This window comes from Sinohyriopsis cumingii, chromosome 3 (genome assembly GCF_028554795.1).
Source record: "Sinohyriopsis cumingii isolate HCF-2022 chromosome 3, ASM2855479v2, whole genome shotgun sequence".
In the NCBI taxonomy this organism is placed as follows: domain Eukaryota; kingdom Metazoa; phylum Mollusca; class Bivalvia; order Unionida; family Unionidae; genus Sinohyriopsis; species Sinohyriopsis cumingii.
Window position 1 is genome coordinate 151,138,442 of NC_142963.1, and position 20,380 is coordinate 151,158,821.

At 36.3% G+C, this 20,380-nt stretch overlaps 1 protein-coding gene and 1 long non-coding RNA gene across 2 annotated transcripts; both read right to left on the reverse strand.

Annotated features, from left to right (window-relative positions):
• Positions 1-2,264: 2,264 nt before the first annotated feature.
• On the reverse strand, positions 2,265-16,227 carry LOC149804155 (uncharacterized protein CXorf38 homolog). Its single transcript, XM_089954049.1, has 3 exons — positions 15,649-16,227; positions 5,761-5,919; positions 2,265-2,600 (listed from the first exon to the last, which is right to left on the reverse strand). Exons 1-3 carry the CDS (start codon positions 16,168-16,170, stop codon positions 2,265-2,267), a joined length of 1,017 nt encoding a protein of 338 aa, XP_089810175.1. The 5' UTR covers positions 16,171-16,227.
• Positions 16,228-17,594: 1,367 nt separating this feature from the next.
• Positions 17,595-19,040, reverse strand: LOC149804156 (uncharacterized). Its single transcript, XR_016420017.1, has 2 exons — positions 18,839-19,040; positions 17,595-18,035 (listed from the first exon to the last, which is right to left on the reverse strand). It is a non-coding gene; the product is annotated as an uncharacterized LOC149804156 (long non-coding RNA).
• Positions 19,041-20,380: the final 1,340 nt, after the last annotated feature.

Below are 20,380 nucleotides of genomic sequence, written 5' to 3' on the forward strand. Positions count from 1 at the left end.
TGTACATGTTCAATGAAAATATCAGAACACCACACACCTTAGGACTAAAAATGTTTGTTAAAACAAATTTGGACCAAAAAACACAACTGATATGTTTTCATATTATCATGTACAACTGGTCTCTAGTGTTTAACTTAAACTTATAAAAAAAGTGTAATGACCTTGATGCAGATCTAAATTTTCTTTTCTTTTCTAAAATTCGGAACAAGACCTTTTGTTTCAACCTATATCACATCCAGTCTCCATTTGTTCCAGCGTACAAATCCAACTCCTTAGCATAATAAGTGATTAGATAAGAGATTATAAATGAAATTATGGACGTTCCTAGCAGCTATTGGTTATTTCCATGCTTCAATGTTTTAAAATAAACTGCTGAACGAAAATATTTCTTGTCACAAAGTCAGATTCTGTAAAAATAAGAAAATATTAGTGACAATTTTTAAATGCACCAAATTCATCTACACAGTATTAAAGGCTGCCCTCTATCAGTGGCTGTTCATGCCATAAACTAAGGGATTTGATTAAAAAAATGTTACTTTCTTCGTCACTTTTTTTGGCAAATCTATCTTTAAGCACAATCGAGGAATGACATGTTTACTATGAAGTCAGCTGGTTGCTAAACAATGAATTTGGATCCATGCCCTTTGGCAACAAAGTTTAATTTGTATTTACGTCATCTTAAAAAGGATAATTGGAATTGACGATACAACCATTACTCCTTTTTAACTGCAGTGTTGAAACCATCTGATATTCTTGTGTGACATTATTTTCAAATTAGCCATTGCAGCTGTCATACTGGATTACTGTAAGGCACCATTTTCATTTACAGCCAAGTAGACATCATTAGAAGTCAGCTGGTGAAATTCCATGTCAATAAGGCCATCGTTCAAGTGACAAGATTTTCAAGACATCCATCATGGCAGTCATACTGGCTGTATGATTGGCATCATTGGCATCATTTTCATTTAGGACCACCTAAGTATCATAAGAAATCTATCACTGAAATTCCATGTTGATATAACCACCCATCTGGGAGGAGTCAAGAAATATTTACAATATGACCACCATTGTGGCCATACTGTGGATCAATCTGCATCAAGTTCATTAACTCATTATACCCTACTGCTACATTTATGCCTTATACTTCACCTACTGAGTTTCCTGCCAGCCACAATAATGTGGTGCAGTTTGCCTTGTTTGTGTAGTGGGTGCCGTGTCTGAGTGGTCTAGATCTGCTTCCTGCATGATGAATTAACCATTTGCAAATTATGTAAGCAGTTTGACCAATAACACTGCAGCTTTATTTTCATATATATAAATATATATATAGTACAACAAAAAAAAAAGAAGACATAAATCTAACTAGAATAGAGTTATCTGTAATTTTAAAAAATGGTAAAGGAGAACAAGTCACAGGAAGGAGATTTTTCTGACGGACTTGGAGAGAGAATTTTCAGAATTCTCCCCAGATGTGATCAACATCTACACTGAAATAAGACAGCGGAAGCGACAGGAATGAAATGAAAAAGACAATGATGAATAAGAACAAATGATTTACTGCATTAATGAGAGAACCCATGTCAACATGAAACTATTTACAGGACCATCACAATGACCAACAATGAATTTGGAGCTAAATGCAAATAAATTAAAAATTTTCTGCATCTTTCATCTACTGTGTTGAAGACTGTATTTTATGCTGGGGGAATTCCCAGTCAATCTTTTTGAATTATATACTGTATGGATTAATAGTTAATTTTCACAAGAGGACCAATATTGGAATGTATATCACTTTTTTACCACCTTGCATGTACTTTTTATTTCTACATGTTGCCTGAAATTTAAATCATAATGTAAATAATTTTAAGGAGAACAACTTTGTTAAATTTCAGCTTAATTAAAGGAAAACAAAGCAAAAGCTGTCAAATTTATTTTTAAGTATTCCCCTCCCCCTTAAAGAAATAGGCAGTCAGATATTGTCTGCAAGTCTCGGAGATATAGGCAGCAATAAAGTTTTAACTGCCCCCACTATCGATATGCTGCAGGAGACTATCTATTTCATGGCCATGATCGATTATGATCAAATTCATCAGGAGTCCTTACGATAAAAATTTAAATGAAATCTTGTCTGAAATGAAGCTTCTGGATTGTTCACAAATAAGTGTTGATGGGTGGATGATGCATGACGGACAAAAGGGTATATTATAAAAACAATACTGAGTAATCAGCAACAATACATTACATACTGTACATTATATATCTCTTTATTTCATACCTGATTCCATCTTCTTTGTTAATACTGGATCTGTTGCTTTTGTTGATGTTGACAGAGAAATGCTTTTCTTCATTTCTTGGAGTTCCTTGTCCACCTTCTGATATTTTGTGTCTAGTTCATCAAGTCTGTCTTTGGTTTCCTTCTCAAAACTGTTAGACTTGGCCTTCAGAACTTTTAGTTCCTTTTTCAAAGATTCCACTGTAAAGGTTACTTCTGTGTCTTTCTTGTGGATGCCCAACTCTCGTCTACAATCATTTACACACTCCCTCAAAGCTTTTATCTCAACTTCGATATCAAAGAAGACATCCAAAGAAGAATCGTTTATCTGAAAATGAGAGCTTGTATGATTATGAGACAGGGACTGGATGTTCTAAATTCGAGTAAAATTCAACATAGCAGACAGCATGAAAAAAATGATGGTCTTGAGTAATTAAGCTAAAATGGTTTCCATGAAACAAAATGGGGCAAGGGATTAAGCATCTACTAGTAGTGGATATCAAGTCAGTATTTCCCTCAAGTCTTGTAGAAATCCACTCAATCTAGTGAAAGTCCATCACAGATTTTATTGCTGTCATAGTGCATTTTACAGCACCCCTCGTGGACTTTTGTGCTCTGCAAGCTGGCACCCTGATGCCTTAAACCCAACTATGGCAGGTGTAAATTTCATACCTTTATCTATACAAACTATGCCGTGGTAACATTTCTGTTGTTATTTATCAGTGGCCTAGCTAGGTCCAAATGCATACAACACTGAAAAAATGAGGTATTAAATTCTTGTTTCTTTTGCAACCATATCCATGACATGGCTTCCATCAGAAAAACTGACTAGCTACAACATACATCCCTCTTGACTGATTACATGTACCTGTTAGCATATACATGTACATATACAGAAATTTTACTTATGTTCAGCATTGAGCCGTAACTTTGATGTTCTTTCTCAATAAATGACATTTCATAAAAGTTTTTCATGTACTAGTTATTAATGTCATATCTTCACTTTTATTTCCATACTATTTCAAGACCAGTTTTGAGGAAATTAATGAAATCAGTATTATAATAACACTCAAAAAGAGATTATAAATGAACACCATACTAATTAAACATATATGTACAATTAACAACACTAGAATATTATGTCATAATTCTTTCCAATGTTACAGTAGTCACGCAAAGTTCTGAAACCCCATGCTTCTTGGTGGGGGGTGGTGGAAAGATTAAGAAAAAACCTCTACCATCTCTCCACACATCCAGATGGAGTTGCAGTAGCAGCTCACAGACAACTGCTCTGCACACCATGCTTCCTCGCGGACGCGTCATGGATGACCACCATGCAGTGGACATGGTGTCTATCAAATGGATTTAGTTTACTGTGTGTGACCCCTTCAAGCATGCTCTTTAGAGGTTCATGGAGAGAGAGAGTGTGTGTGATTTGGATTTTTAAGGTAGCTTTAAAAAAAAATTCAGTCATATTGCTATGATGTCTGCAGTGTGGCAATTTATAGTGATGTCCAGCACTGGGACATCATGCCACAGACATGTAGCATGATGTCCAACCCAGTCACATTATCCAGATACCAGGCCAACCTGTCCTAACACTAACCTCTTAATGTTAAACGCCAAGCGAAGCAGCTGTTAGTACCATTTTTGAAAGTCTTTGGTATGAATTGGACAGGGATAGCACCCATGACCTCCTGCATCCGAGGCAGACACTCTAACCACTAGGCCACCGGAGCGGTTGAGAGAGAGAAAGCGTGCGAGAGAGAATCGATGATTAATCTACATCATTATCAGCTGATATAACATTTCCTAGTTCTAATGAAGATAATGTAATATATATATACTAAGCCAAATTTACATAATATTAACATAGTCACAATGCCTTGCAAACTGAGTTACTATTGCTACACAATTTTTCAATTAGATAAGGCTGATCAAACTTCTTTTGCAATAAGTTTGTGATTGTACTTATATTCAAAGAAAACAAACTTATGCACTGACTTGACAAGACCTTGTTGAGCTACTCTTGAACAGTGTAAGGTTATCTTATTGTTTGAACATGAAAACTAATCCACTGAGGTATGGATAATTAAATCCCGGAAAACAGCCACTTCTGTTTAAAAACAGAAAACACTGAATTTACACTTAAATGTGAACCACACGTTTTGTCCTTAAGCAGTAATGGTCCAGTTATGAGACTGAATACATAAGTATACAACTAACTCAATTCCGACTTCCCTTGTACTGCAAGGGACTGGCCATTTAATTTAAAAGGCTCAATTGTTCTTTCCGATGGGGATATTTTTTTATCTTCTGTCATTCATCACAAGATAAATTTTTGTTTCAAGCAAAAAGAAGGAATTGCATAGTGTCCTTTTTTTAAAATACAAATCAGAACAAGATGGAGCTTTCAAGCATTTACCAACCCACCCCATCTTTAGAAATTGGTTTCTCCCTAAAGGCTTGGTTTCAGCAGATGATCAGTATAAATCAAGGCAGTGACCACTGTCACACACTGTTATATTAGCATCAGAAGATGATGTCAATTTTAGCTTGGGAAAGATGCATTTATGCCACATGAAGCCATCCAACTAGGCACATTGTTCTTAAGAGTTTAAATTATGATCCCGTCATTAACAACAGCACATTGGTAATTGTTCCTAATTAACCTGACTTCAACGTGCTGCTGAAATGATTAATAATGTCGAAAACTGTCAGAAATTTTAATTTGCAACAAAAATTTAGAGCATTTTGTGTGGACGTCTCCACATTTATACTTGCACTTTCTGGTAAGGGAAAATATAATAAGAAACTTTGTATCATCATAGAAAAAAAAAATAACCACATGGAAATGTGTCAATCAATTAACTGTAATATAGATCTAATTCTTATTCTTATTCAGATGCAGATATTAAAGTATACAGTTTGGCTATTGAGACAAAAACAATTTAAACTTATATCTTTCAATTGTATTTTGTATGTTTCTGTATGTGGTATACAGCTTTTCAACTAGTTACTATGGTCAAGTGGATAAAGTGTGACACACAAGTTCTGAATGGGGAACAGACAACTCAGAAGGGGTGGCCTCACAAGAAGGGGAGTAAACAGCAAAATCATGTCTACTGTAACACGGATTGAACAACTTGGGAGGGGTAGCCTCAAAAGAGTGGGACTACTCTAAAAGCAAATTCAAATCTACCTTAACACAGATTTGGGCCACATAAAAGAGAACAACTGAAAAGTCAAAATTACATCTACTTTTAACACAAAATGAGAAAGCGCAGGAGTGACGTTGTAAGAAGTGGGACTAATAGCAAAATCATATATACTTTAACACACAATTTGGGCAACTGATAAACAGGGTGGCCTCAAAAAAAGGGGCTAACAGCAAAATCACATCTATTTTGACATATGTTTTTTTCTCCATGACTCTTCTCTCTAATGCTTTCTTGACTGAAAAAAGCACTTAGAAACATGTTCTTTACCTTGTTTATCTCAGCCACGGCCTTTTTAGATTCCTCTTGTGATCCAAGATAAATTGGATCCTCTAACAAATTCACAATCTCCTGTATGAAACTTTTCCTGTCTGCATCTGAGAGTTCCATGTCTGCAGAGTGCATCACTTCATTCCTTATTCTGGACACCTAAAATGTATTTTTATGGATAGTAAAACTAAATTTAATTATGCAATACTTAAGAGCTGTTACTGCATTGCTAGACTTTTTCCTGGCATTAGTCCCCAGTCTACGGAGATTATTCGTTCCTCAAATTAGAAATTGGAGGTCATAAGCATATTTCCAGTCCGACACCTTTGTCAACTTTGGACAATATGAAAATTGTACCTCCTCACATCCAAACCACATTTAATGTGGTAATACATCAACTAATATTAATGCCTATATAAATTTTGTCAGCCTGATGGCCTTTCAAAGTTGATTTAGCAATGGTGTCAGCAGGGTGCTTTTCTGCAAACTGGATGATGGCTTGACACTATGTTGGGCTGATACAATTTGAACCAAGATATAAATGCCCCTGGTGTGACATTAATCAAATGTAAAATGATGAGAAACTGAAATGAGACCTCTAGAAGGCAAGTTTCATGGTATCATCCATAGAAGAACGATTCAAAAAGGTCAAAGATGCAGCAATAGCCCTGACCTTATTTTAGTGAAAGATCTTTAAGTGAGAGACTTTGTTTTTTTAATAATCCAAACAACCCACCTTGAAATGATGGCTGCAGGAATGGAAAAAGTAGCCCAATGACCTCTACTAGGATGCAAAAGGGAGTAAGGTTGAGAAGAACAACAATGAAAACACCCACAGGAGTTGCAAATACTGTTACCTGCCTCTTGTTTATTCATCAAATTAAACTATACATCAATAAACAAATTTCTGACAAGGGATCAGATTTGACTTCACCTGATTGGAGATTAGGACCAGATCAATCAAAGAGCTTTCAGACAAACACATCTGAGGACATAAGCATCAACCAATCAATGAAGTACTTTAGGATGGAAACCACTAAGGACTTTAAATTACATGTTATTGCACCCAAACACCCTGGTAAAGGCTTTGGAAGCGGAAAATAAACTGAAAGAAAAACATGAAATTGCAAGATTTCCTGTCCCTCACAAAACCCACTCTCCTGATTCCTTCCTGGAAATGGTGTATACAGATACCTCAGCTGGGACTGATGGGTCATGGAAGTAAAGCTATTAACCCACCTTTATTCCGAAAAGATCACATTCATCATCCATGAAGTCTAAGCAAATCTCTCAAAAAATGTTCAATCTGGCACCTACATGAATGTTAACTGGAAGAATTGGCAGGAGAGAACATGAGTTCCAAGTGATTACTGTCTGCCTCCTTAATGATGGGATGGGGACAGCAAACTACTTCCTCTGGCCCCTCCAGCCACCTCATTGCAAGAAAAACAGACAGAAAGCTGTTTTAAGTTGGTCTGATGGTTCTACTGGTTTCTCCTCCATAAAATGTTTAGGATGGAGAGCTAATACCATTCTGCAATGGCTGCGTTTCTTCACTGTTTCAGCCAAGCTGGTTATCACTCTCAGAGACATGTTTTGTCTTGGCAACGTCCTCCAACAATCTTTGCAATGCATCAGGAGACAATGATTTCTTCTTCATCAGACTGAAAGAAATGGTAAAAAAAAATTATTGATACAAGATGCTATGCTAGTGTACAAAACCTAAAGTTCCAAAGTCTCAAGTGACTTTTCATGGACAGACAGGCCAGGTTCCTGCCAAAATTCCCCACTTGGGAAGCATCAACAAACCAATGAATGAACCATGTCACTGCAGGCTGAAATCAGGGGCCAAAGCATAGAAGAGGGGACTATTTCTACAAATTCAGAGTATGCTCCCTCACCCTCATTGAGTGAGGAAGCAACAGCAGGTCCAATCTGGGCTGACAACGCAGACAGCCTCTCCATATTGGAAAGGATTCAAGCATCTGATCATTTCAAGGGTTTTTGGACCCACATCTGAGGACAGTAAAATCATGTACAGTCTTGTCAAATGTCCACTCTTCCTCCTCATCAATCACCTTACCTGTTGAGTGGGACAAAGGTATAGACCCCAAAAGAGAAGGGTCCAACATGATTGGCTCTTCTGCGAACTCATCTCTTTCAAACAAAATTGATATTTTATCATCATATCTTTCTGTCTTTGCTCACCTTCTGCAATTACTTGGGAGATGTTAGCAACAATGATTCCTCTTTCAAGAGACTGAAAAGAGGCAGCTGAAAAGCCTAATATTCTAAGGCTCCCAAGGTTTTATCCAGTGAGCCAATGTCGCGCCAGATATGTGATATCCCAGAGAGCAGAAAGGGGATTGGAGGCTTAGGGGGGTCAAAGCAGGCAAATGGATGAAATAGCTGCAGGCAGAAACTAGCAACCAATACATAGAAGATGGGGCAGACCACACCCTGCACAACCAGGTTAACTCGTTCCAGGGAAATTTCTGTCTAAGTTCCCAGCTTACCCCAAAGTACAGGAGGAGCTGAAGATAAGGATGAGATGCTGTCCCACAAAGCCTCTCCAGACTGGAAAGAATCATTCTGTCCTCACTGCCAAAAGACTTACAACACCAGTCTGGGGAAAGGTTGTGGTAAATTTTATTCCATGGCTAATCAAATATCCAAACATCCTCCTTCTCCAACACATGGCCCGACGAGTGGGAAGGAGATGGGTACCACAAATGGAGGTGGGTAAGAGACCATCACCAATGAATCCTCTGAGAAAACATTCAAGTCCATCATGACGGAGATGGCATTAACACAGTTCCTAAGACAAGACAGGACTGTCGTCTCTCCCATTATCTCCCTCCAAAGAGATAGGTCAAAATTGACAGACTTCATCTTGAAGCCACTAATGGGGGCTATCGAAATCAGGATTTAGCTGTAGCATAGGAAGACGGTATATGGAACCTGATCCCCATCCACAAACTGATAATAAAAAAAAGTGACTGGTGTCTGAACCCCGATGCCCGATGACCAGTCTGGCGATAATAAGATTTATCTTGTTGAGAGTGATGGAAATAGTATGGAAACGTGATATCCATACTCCAGAAATTGTCATGTACCAGAGCTCAAAGAAAACTTTTTAGACACATAATTTTATGCAATATTTTTCTCCAGGTCCTGAGATCAGACATTGTCTAATTGCTTTGACAATGCCCATTTTACTCTGTAGATCAACAGTGTTTATGTTCATTAGCATCGGGAGCATGTCTTGATTTATACAGTTTCTGTTTACACTTTCAACGTTGTTCATAGGTGCCGCTTAATTTGTTTCACCATTATTTCATTACACTAGAGTAAGCATGTGCATAGGACAGGTGAACCGTTATTCATTCCAACACCTGGAACAACACAACAGCAATTAAACAAGACCATTAAAAACATCAAAATACTCAACGCAAGCGTTTCTGCCAATATCAACACCAAAGGTTGGCCAATTTTTATAATCAATGACAAAAGCCAACATGACCACATTAAATCCAGGTTTTTACTTATAATACTTAAAAAAACAAAAACATCCTGCATTTGACCTAAGTTTCCAGATTACAACAATAAAGAAACAGCTTGACATGTATACACACTAGCCTTAAATGCCATTATGCAGCCACACATCATTGCACCAATTGATAGGACAGTTCCGATACCCACTAGACTAGTTGTGGTTTCTAGTAGATATATTCAAAACAATATCTCAACACATTAACCCCTGAGCCAAACAGCTAGGCAGTCCCCTGAAGCATACTTGCAGAGATCACCTAGAAAAGTGTTAGCCCTTCCAGTGCCTGTATCCCTGAGACTAGCTGACAGCACTTGGCTTGCAGATTTTTAGAGGGGGCTACTTGCAATAAATTTGTTATTTTATTTTTATCTGTATTTATTTAAGCTGAAATTTGGCATGGCAGTTCTCAATAAAATTACACACATAATGGTATAAATTGCATGCTACATGCAGAAATAAAACTCATGCATAAAGGTGAAAACAAATGATGTACTAACCAATTTGCTTCTCTTGCCATAAATAATCCATTATGAATTCACACAGAATTATTAACACATGAAATAATTCTATTTTATATACACTGATAATCCACTTGTCATATCTCTTGTAAACCTAATATCCTGAGAATACTGTATACAGATGGACATATTTTCCTTGCTCTTTACTTACCTTTCTTCCTTAGAATTCTCACTGAAAATTTAAAAAACTAATAAAACATTTAACAAACCTTGAATTATGCACTCATGCTAATAAAATGTATTTCCTAAACATTTATTTAACAATTCTTCAAAAGATCTACATATGGTTTAAAACAATCCGCACACAAATGAACATTACAATGAATACACATATTCAAAACTTCACGGCGTCGCTTCTGTTTACTGCACTGTCGACATCTTCCCCTCTTTTCATCATTCTTAGGAAAGTGGTCTCCTTTGTTTGTAGCTAGTGCTGCTATATCACTTTCCTGGTAGTCTCCAATAAGCAATTTTGCCAGATTCATATTAAAATCAATCAAATGATGTGGGACTATCCATCTGTTCTTGCTCTGCTTGATATGATGTACTGATTCACTCATAGTATGAATCCATTGGTTACTGCAATATCAAACAAAATCCAAAACAGGTACAACCACCATTTTTTTGCTGCTCTGTATGTACTGTACTGTGTTCTCAGCTGGTCTGCCGTGTCTACTCCCTTCATGTTACTGTTGTACTCTGGCACAATCGATGGCGCTCTGATGTCCCTGACTTGTCCATATTTGGATCTGCGCTATACTGTCCTCTCTATGGCTGCTGGATCTTCTGCTGTTGATAGAGTGTAGATGTGCTTCTTGTCCATCCAAATACAGGCTGTTACTTCACCATGCTGTACTGTTTTAAATTCCCCTTGAAACTTAATGTCTCTTTTATTAAGATGCTGTATGGGATATCATCTTCTGTTAGATCTTATGGTTCCACGTGCAAACGTACCTTTCTGAAGAAAGCTTCTTGAATAAATCAGGACTGGTGAAATAATTGTCTACATTTACTATGTGGTTTCTTTCCCAAATCTTTTCTGTTAGGTCCATAACGACACATGTTGCTAATCCAGCTTCTCTGGTACCTGTATAGACTTGAAATTCATTGGTGTAACCATTTGTTGGGTCAGCCCTCATCCAGACCTTGATTCCATACTTTGTCGGCTTGGCTGGTAGATACTGGCGAAAAGATAACCTAACTCGAAATTTTATCATCTACACTTACATTTTGATGAGGATTGTAGTTTTCTAAGCAGCTGTTTTGAATGGCATCATACACTGGCCTCACATGATGTAGCTTGTCATGACCTTGTTGAAGCCTGGGAGGATTTCTATGACTATCATTTATATGAAAATATTGTGATATTTTATCAAACCTATCTCTCTTCATTACTCTTCTAATACTTAGGTTTCCAAATAGGGCATCTGTTGACCAGTACATGGCTGTCACAGGGAGCTGAAGAATACTCATATAAACTCTCATCCCCATCCATGCTTTGATTTCTCTCTCTGTAACATCTCTCCAGTTTGGATCTTCTTTCTCCACCTGCTTTCATCTTGCATAGAGATTGGTCTCATCTACGATCAACTGAAATAAAAATGCTGGAAAAAAAGCTCAAAACAATTAAATTCATTAGCATCAGGGTCTAAATCCGTTGTTGGCCTTGTGTATTGCCTCTTGTCAATGCGTGTTCTATCGTTTACAATCCACCGATCAGCTATTCTTTCATTTTCTTCTTCTCCACCCTCTTCAACATTCTCATCACTACCGCTGTTATCTCCAATAGCTATTTCAATGTCACTATTGATCTCGTCTGATGAAAATCCAGAAAATTCTCCATCAGAATCCGTCAAGTAAAAGTCTCATAGAGGCTGATTCTCGTCAATTTGCATCATTTTAAAATCAAAATATTTTCACTAAATCAACTGATATCGAAGTGATTTTTTTCCCCTTTGTTCAGCAATGTGCGCTCTATCTATGTAAGCTAAAATTTGATTGGTTAACCTGTCTGCATTAGTAGGTAATGGCTTTAAATCAACCAATGGTTTGCGCTGAGTTAACTCGTCGTGCGAGAGAAAGGCCTTGCTAAATGTTGCCTCTTAAACTCGGCGCTCTAGATACAAGCTATGCAAACTCAGCCACTTTAGCGAGGCATGCAGGAGATCAGGGATGTAAAGTACGACAAGTATACTCGTCAACAGGGGTTAATGTGTTAAAATCACACGTATACATGTATGTTAAAGCCATGTGAGCACTAGTTATAGTCACCCTAGCAATCTGTTCATTCATAGATTACTTGCTTTGCTTTGTACACAAAGTTTTTAGTTTTCAATAGATGTATGATAAGTAGAGATCTTCATAAAAGTAAGGGGCATACATGGGGGTAAATATTAATAATTTACTAGTCTTCAAACATATTGAAAATAAATTAATGCATTTCATCAATGTGATCGAAGTTTCTCAGGCAAATTTGATTTATTTTATTTGACAATGGGTTCCTCACTCAAAATACAGCAGAGGCCCGATCTGAAATTTGAAGGGTACCGAGCATCGGGCTATTGGATGTTTTGACCACTGTGTACCAAACTTTTATGGGTGATGGAAATCCCCCAAGACCTGTCCTGGGAATAAAGGGAATCTTCCTGTGATACACAAAAAGAAGCAGGTCCCTTCTTCCTGGCCCAATATGAATGCCAACTTTTCACTAGTCCCCTACCTCATCAGGCCAAGGCAACAAAGAGGACAACTGCATATGCTTATACATGCAGCACAGGCTATTCAGGTTGGGTGTGTACCAAAGATGCATTTTTATGACATATTTACCCATATCTTCAAATTAAATGCTGAAATGAAATATAAAAAATAAACAATAAACCATAACAAGAAAAGGGTATGTAATACTTAGTGTAACACTGGTTTTTAAATTGGGGATGAAAAATGAAGTACAACTTTCCTAGTGCTCAAAACCCTCAAATTCAACAAAATGGGACAGAGATACACAAAAATTATGCTGCAGAAAAAAATATAGCACATGAAGGATACAATAGACAACAAAATGCAGTTATATCCAGTAATAAAGTGTGTATATATATATATATATATATATATATATATATATATATATATATATATATATATACATACATATATTTCTAACTTATTTCAGTTGAAAGTGTTTAACTCTACATCTCTGCACTTGAAAGAAAGTTTAATAACGGTTCACCTCTTCAGATCCTGGACAAAATCTGTATCAACAATTCACATGATATCCTATCTTTCTGAATAGAACTTACCCTGCAGTGCAGTAATGCCAAGTGACATGATCACCAAATCACACCCACTACATAATCAAATTATCATCTACCCTTTCCCTATATTGGTTGGTAGCAGTCTAAATTGGCAAGATAATTTCACCAAATACCTGAAGCATGATGCAGTTGTCTGCAAATTGGCTGGTTGTCATTTGACATGAAATATGTAGGCTTTGAAATCTGGATCAAGTGACCAAACAATATGAGCAGTGGCAGAAGTTCATTCTGTGTACAGCTGATTTATTAGCTTATTAAAAGAGATGAAATGGTGTAACTGTCATGAACCAGAAGCTAAATTTTTTACTTATTGATTTCAAGATTGCAGCAAACAAGGTTGCATAATTTTGCTAGCCCCCTGGTAAAGTGACTATAACTACTGCATACTTTTGGCAAATTAAATGGTTTTAATAACAGTTGTACTTTAAACACAACCCAGGATTCATACAGAATTCTGAATGCTAAAACAAGTTTTTATTCTAACATGAAGTGAAACTGTGAATAAATAAAGACAAAACTTTAAAACTAAACTGATATACACTTGTATATCGACAACTTTCATTTGTTTAATACAATCCATAATGTGTTAAGTACTGTAAATGTATATGGCCCCCATGTATAGTCTATCGTGTGCTGAAAAATGGCATTAAACCCTACAACAACAACTGTAAATGTGTATGAAAAATCCATGAATGTGAGTACAAATGACATCTTAGAAACTTAATGTGTCACATCACATTAGAAAACACAAATAACATAAAAAAAATTGGCAGCCCTCGCCTGATCTATATTCCATTGTCAACAAACATGTGCCAATAATTCACTACCATACTATCACCAGTAGCACATGGACATACACTGGCAACTGTTTATTTACATGGTACATGTACTTACATTGGCCTCGATTTTGATCTGGTGAGGCTACCAAGGGGACAAGGCTATTCAAAGGGAAATAAAAATGTTCACATCTTTGCGAGATGTCCCACCTTCAATTAACTTGATGGCCAGATATCTGGTTTCAAAGGATTGTAAATTTAATTTGCCTTTTTGCCACTGTTGGTAGCTATCTTAAGCAAAAAGTTACTTTTTTCCTGCCAAATGGAAACTTTCACAGCAAAACAAACAAGTTCCAATTACTTTGGAAAATGCAACAATCAATCTGATTCCATTGCTTTTATTCATGTGACGACTTCCTTTGATGAAAGGTGTGTTGTTTTTATTAAGACTGTAGCTTGCTTTGATAAAAAGTGCATGTATTATTGAAGTTGCAGCAAAAGACCAACTTTGGAAGACAAAAGAAATGCCAGTATTTTATTGCGGCAGCAATGAAACTGCGTGGTTCATCAAAAGAAAGGTACCAAGAAGAATTGACCACATCCAAATCTAATGACTTGGATAATTTTATTTGTGATTACGAAAAGAAATTAAAATTTTCTGGTTCATTTCAATTTTCTAAGACTCAAAAACCTGTAATCTGCTTGATTTTCCCAAACTTTCAAGGTCTGGAAAATGCTACCCCATTTTCGCCAAGCTTTCAAAGACTATCAAGGACCGTATCAACCCTACCATCCCAACATAACTGCACAAATATCTAACACCGGCTGAGAATGGTCAAAGGAATCTCATTACTGTATCTTTGGTCTTGGTCCTCAACTAAACATTATATCCAACCTTTATTGAACTTCAAGAGCCATTCAATCTTACAATTCTCCAGTTCATTTTCAGTTCCCATTCATGAAGTGAGTCTAAAAAGAATGAAGATGTCATATACTTCATGTTCAAAATTGGTAAAGTTTACGTACAATCTACTAATATGCCATCAATTAGTAAAATATTAAATCAATTAGAAAACAAGTTTAATTAAGTAATGCCCAGAAATAGGACATGAAGATACTGGCTAGCAAAGACATATGCCAAATCAGTTTGTTCATCTCTATCAAGACCTCACTGATAAGGTTGCATACCAAGTTTCAAGAAAATCTGTTTACACAAGTTTGGTCTAAGAGTTCTCTGGTGGTAAGGCATAATGGTTGATAGACACAAGAATCAATAATGAGTGAATGACAATACAGATAGCTTAAATAAGGTTTAATGAAAATTCAGTTCCGAGTGTTGGTGGTATCGAGTGATGTTCAAAAATTCAGGATTAGGTGTAACAATTAGTATATAGAAGAGTCAATACAATGAAAGGTGGACCATAAAATTGGCTCTGATACATTTTTAAAACTGAAAATCAATTTATAAATTCAGTTCATGGGGATGGTGGTGGTACAGAATGTATGATGTTGACAAATTCCGTATGCAGGCATCGGCAATGGTTATATGTGATAATTATTGTGCAGATGAGTTAATTCAGTAAGTTACTAACAATAAACTAAGCTTACAAAGTTTCATGAACAAATTGCTCACAGATTCAGCCTTCAAAAAGGGAGGAATTGCATATGGGGTTATGACACAGAAATAAGATTCAGTACGAGTGATTAATGATAGAGAGCAAGTCATATACCTGGCGAGCCAGTGCACAGCCTGCTGGTGAGAGTTTACTGTGGAAATGGGTACAACTAACCATCAGCGTGAGCAGGGCTTGGGAATCACTCTGGGCTGGGCCAATGTTGTTCTTTTTCTGACCCCGAGGCATGTACATTTTCGCACATTCCCAGGGAACAAATGGCCATGCAGCCACATCACAGTTCTCCCAGTAGATTTTCTTTGATGTGCAGGTAATGTGGAGAGCCAATAGTTCTGCCAACCAGGCATCACACAGATGGGATGGGCAGCGTGATTTAAACATCCAGGCAAATGTTTTTCTATTTTGTTTTAAATCCTTGTAGTTACAGCTGGAACATCGTGGTTTTGATAAACCTGAACTCCCATACAGTTTCTGCAACACTGATTGGTGCATTGCATTAACCTCCTCCTGTATAAATGAATGGAGTCCATCCCTGAGATAGCACAAAGCCAAGCCAACTCTGAGCCAATTCTTGTATTCATTGTCCTTGACTTTAGTTTCAGCACTTTTGGGTGGCATCTCAATGTCTGGTTCAGTCTCCCAGGTTTAGGGCTCTTATTAGTATGGCTTTTTCAATTATTACCTGCAAAAAAGATCAGATTGATCATTTTGCTTGCTGCAAATAATTCACTGCATGACAAAGGCATAGCATTCACCTATCCCTCTGGCAGTTTGTAGCCTTTGCATTTTTAAAAAAATGAATGCACCTCAGTCATTTCACTAATTTGTAATATCTAACCTGATTGTTGCCAGATGGTCCCTAACACCAATGTTTTGCTTTTTCAAACCAAAGGCAAGTTTTCAGTGTAAACAAACAGCCTGCTCAGTGTCCTTTTTCCAGTTCCTGAAAAATGTGGGTTCAATGATGTAACTCCCAAAATTATAGAAATTTACTGAATGATTTGGAGCTTGTTAAATACTATAAAATACATCTTGCCTCTTGTCAAACAAATAGACTCGCCCATGTAAACATGGTGGCCATGTCGGTAAAGAAATTACCATTTGGTTTGCAATCCAAATGAGTCTTAGAAACTTCCTGTTGGGAGTCATTTTTAGAAAATATAAATTAATGAATGAAAGGACCAAGTTTTGTGCATTTTGTGTATCTGTGATGATGCTTTTTGGCTTTAAAACTGGTGGGCAGGGTGCTTCAGGTTCTGTTGTCATCACCTTGTAAAATTAAGTCTGCCAATTTAAATGTTTTTTTGGCACATTACCCTAACTAGATACCCCAACACATCACAATGTAAAGTCTGTGCTACTTATAAATTTTAGGCATTCAAAACAGAAATCAGGAATTTATAATGCTGCTGCTATTGCCCTTCACAAAATATAACAAGTTTAATGGTAGTTTCTTTTAAATGAGATTCTGCTTTAAGTATGTACTGGCAGCCAAAATTTCAACTTAGAAATTCTGTGTGGATTTTATAACCAATAGATAGATCTTTATAAAACAAAGATTACATGTCTACCTCGTCTGGTTCAAAAGTTATGGGTAAAAATATTCTCCATAAAATGCAGAGATTTTCTTCAAATTTGTCAAATTGCATAAATGGCCAAATTAAGTAGTTGATATTATCGAAACTAATTGCAGTTTAAGTCTGGAACTTTCCAGATCTCTTACATTCTATACAGAGACATTGCTCAATTTTTTTGGGAACTCAATTATCGGAAATAACAATGTAGCAGACCCCCCAAATTAACGATCTTCACTAAACTGATCAGCGGCAAATACAGCCACAAATATTAAAAATTCAATATCTTGGCCATTTATTTATCAATTTTTAAAATTTAAGGTGTATTGTGTTCAGATTGCTGTAATCTATCTAATAATTCTATAATCCGTGGATTTTAAAGGATTTTAAAAAAAACATCTCCCTACCCCCTGGGCAGAACTTACATGACATCAACATACAACCACACAAAAAAGTAAAATCTGCACAACCAATAACAAAATTTTATTGAAATATAAAAGTTCATGTTATATAACAAATTCAATATCAAAATGTCATGTCTGTTTGGAAAATCCCCAGTCAGCTTTGCATAATATCAAAATCTCAATAAAACAAATACTGCAGGAAAACTTTAAGAAACAACAAAACATCTGATTCAGAAATTGATTCTAAATTTGCTTCTGCAGCAGCTGTCAGCGCATGATGCATCTCCTTCTGCAAATTTGTATGCCTAAAATCATCTTGACATGAGGCTGAGCAAATCTTTTCAAAAAGTTCTTTAATTTGATCAGAAGTGACCGGAAATTTACTTTTAAGCTGGATCAAAAAACTTGAAGGTGATGACATCTTGCTCTTGATGCTCAAGGGCTATTTTTATCCCTTTGCCCTTTTTAATCAACCATGTAGACATACGGTGGAAGTCTTCATTCTCTGTAAAAGTGAAAAACAGCACAGTTAATAATTTAAAAGACCTTTATCAGTGCAAGATTTGGGAAACTGATTTTTTTTCTTCCACAGTTTTAAACTTAAACATTGCAAACAAAAATTATCAAACTTTTAATATTTTTTTTTGTGTATATTCTAGGTTGAGATATTCAGGTGGTAGAATTTTAAATGTTTAACTTTGTGAGCATATTTTGTTTTATTTTATTTTACCAAAAAACGTTTTGATATATTTATACATATTACCAAATCATGACATTGAATGATTGCTAGATTGGGAGGATGGAAATGTGTTTTTTATTTATTTTTATAGCAAAGAAACAGACAGACATACAGAGATTAATTACTATTTGTGTATGATAACAGTATAAAAGTGTTGATTTCCCAGAGAGACCAACTAAAAATAACAACGAAACTTCGACCAAGAAAAATATTTGGATGAAAACAACAGAACGAATACATCGTAACAGAAACCTACTTCCGGTTTATAAACGTCCAATAACTGTGAAAAAATTAGCAAAAAAACAAAATATTTATGAACAGAATGATTAATTATTCACTCATTTTACTAATTCATCGAATCAATATAGGTAGTTACTATTTATTAAAATTAAATCACTCTCGCAGTCTCGGAATGCAAGGTAGGTTAAAATACGGTAATTGTGAACTTCCTGTCGCAGTATACACGCATTTTATCGAAGAGTATCTTATTTAATCCATTAAAATTAAAATAAAAGAAATGCATAAAAATATTCATGAATGTTTGGAAAAGCAAGAAAAACAATACTTACCAATGTGCTATGCAATTTCTCACAAACGAGACCAAAATCTGGACCACCTGTCGATGAGAGGTCAGCCATTTCATTCGGAATCACTTCACAGGGCGTGACTCGAGATATTTGAATATGACCTTGCGGTTTACACGCTTGCGATTGGCTGCCTTTAATAAGATCTCGAAGCCATGCATATCATTAAATTCAGCGAAAATTGGGCTTTCCAGCGCATATAGGTATCATATATCAATTTTTAAAAATGGCCGAGACATTTAGCCGGGAAAATGAACCTATTTTTTGAATGCTTACCAAGAAAAGTTAATTTAAACATACATATTTCAAACTTATATGAAAATAAAGGCCGTTCCCTGCTCTACCATGTGGTGCTATTTTTAGGTGTTGACCCGGTGACTTCGGAGTTTAAATGGAATTTCCCTAGCGAAGGCAATATTTCTTGCTTTCACTGCGAGGCGCTCAGCTGACCGAATCGTGCCCAACAATGAAACTGTTTTTTTTAGATGAAAATTACTGTTCATTCTCTTATTTTTATCAACAAACCAAACAAACAGTTAAAAAGAGCAAGAAATGAACTTTATTTCAGCATAAATTGTAATACTGGTGGTTCATCTAACAATGACGATATAGCTGGTAGAAGATGATCGTTTTTACGTTGCTCTGTCGAAAGTGCTACACGTCTTAAGGGAGGCTGCCAGTACATACTTTAAGAGAAACAAATGGAAAAATTAAGGCATCAGCAGGTTTCATTCTGTTATCTAAATAAAAAATGTGAGAAACGTGTTGTAAGCAACGAGAGAAAGAGATGGAATATAGTTTGAAACATACAATTGTTCTGGCTTTTAGAAAAAAAGAATCAAGTGGAGACATGCATCAAGACCATTACACATTTTTTCTTTTAAGCTAAACAGTAGGTCTCTAATTGGGAAAATAAAAATGGTTTTAGTTCCGGCCCATCCTGTATTCAAAGTGAGGTGCCTGTCAGGCTTGTCGAAACAAAAATTGTTTGCCTGAGGAAACTTTGATCGTGCTGGTGAAATGAGTAAATGTATTTTCAAGATGTTGACATACATGCCTTAACACGGCACAATCTAAATCAAATCACCAATGTCCTAGGTGAAATTTAGATTCGATTTTTGCTAAAAATAGGATTCTAAACCTGTTGTGTTTTGAGAAAACACAATTTTCAGTAATCTTATAAAAAAAAAATTCATTGTATACATGTATGTATGAACTGTAATCTGTAATGACTGGAACTGATACAAAACTATTCCTTGGGCAGTTTAAATAGCAGTGATTAAAAGAAAAGAGGTCAAAGTTTCACATTAACTGGCTGACAACAGAAACTGGGGGGGGGGGACTATTGACCCCCCCCCCCCCGCCCCAATGTGCGAGCTGCCATGGGACGTGCCTTTTCTCCCTGTGATACGCCTTTTTATTCCCCCAGGACAAGCCTGGTTTGCATATTCTGATCAGCTCTGGCTAAACTGCAAAATAGCTAAAATTTTGATTTAGGTATGCAAATAATAAAGCCGGTGTGACTAA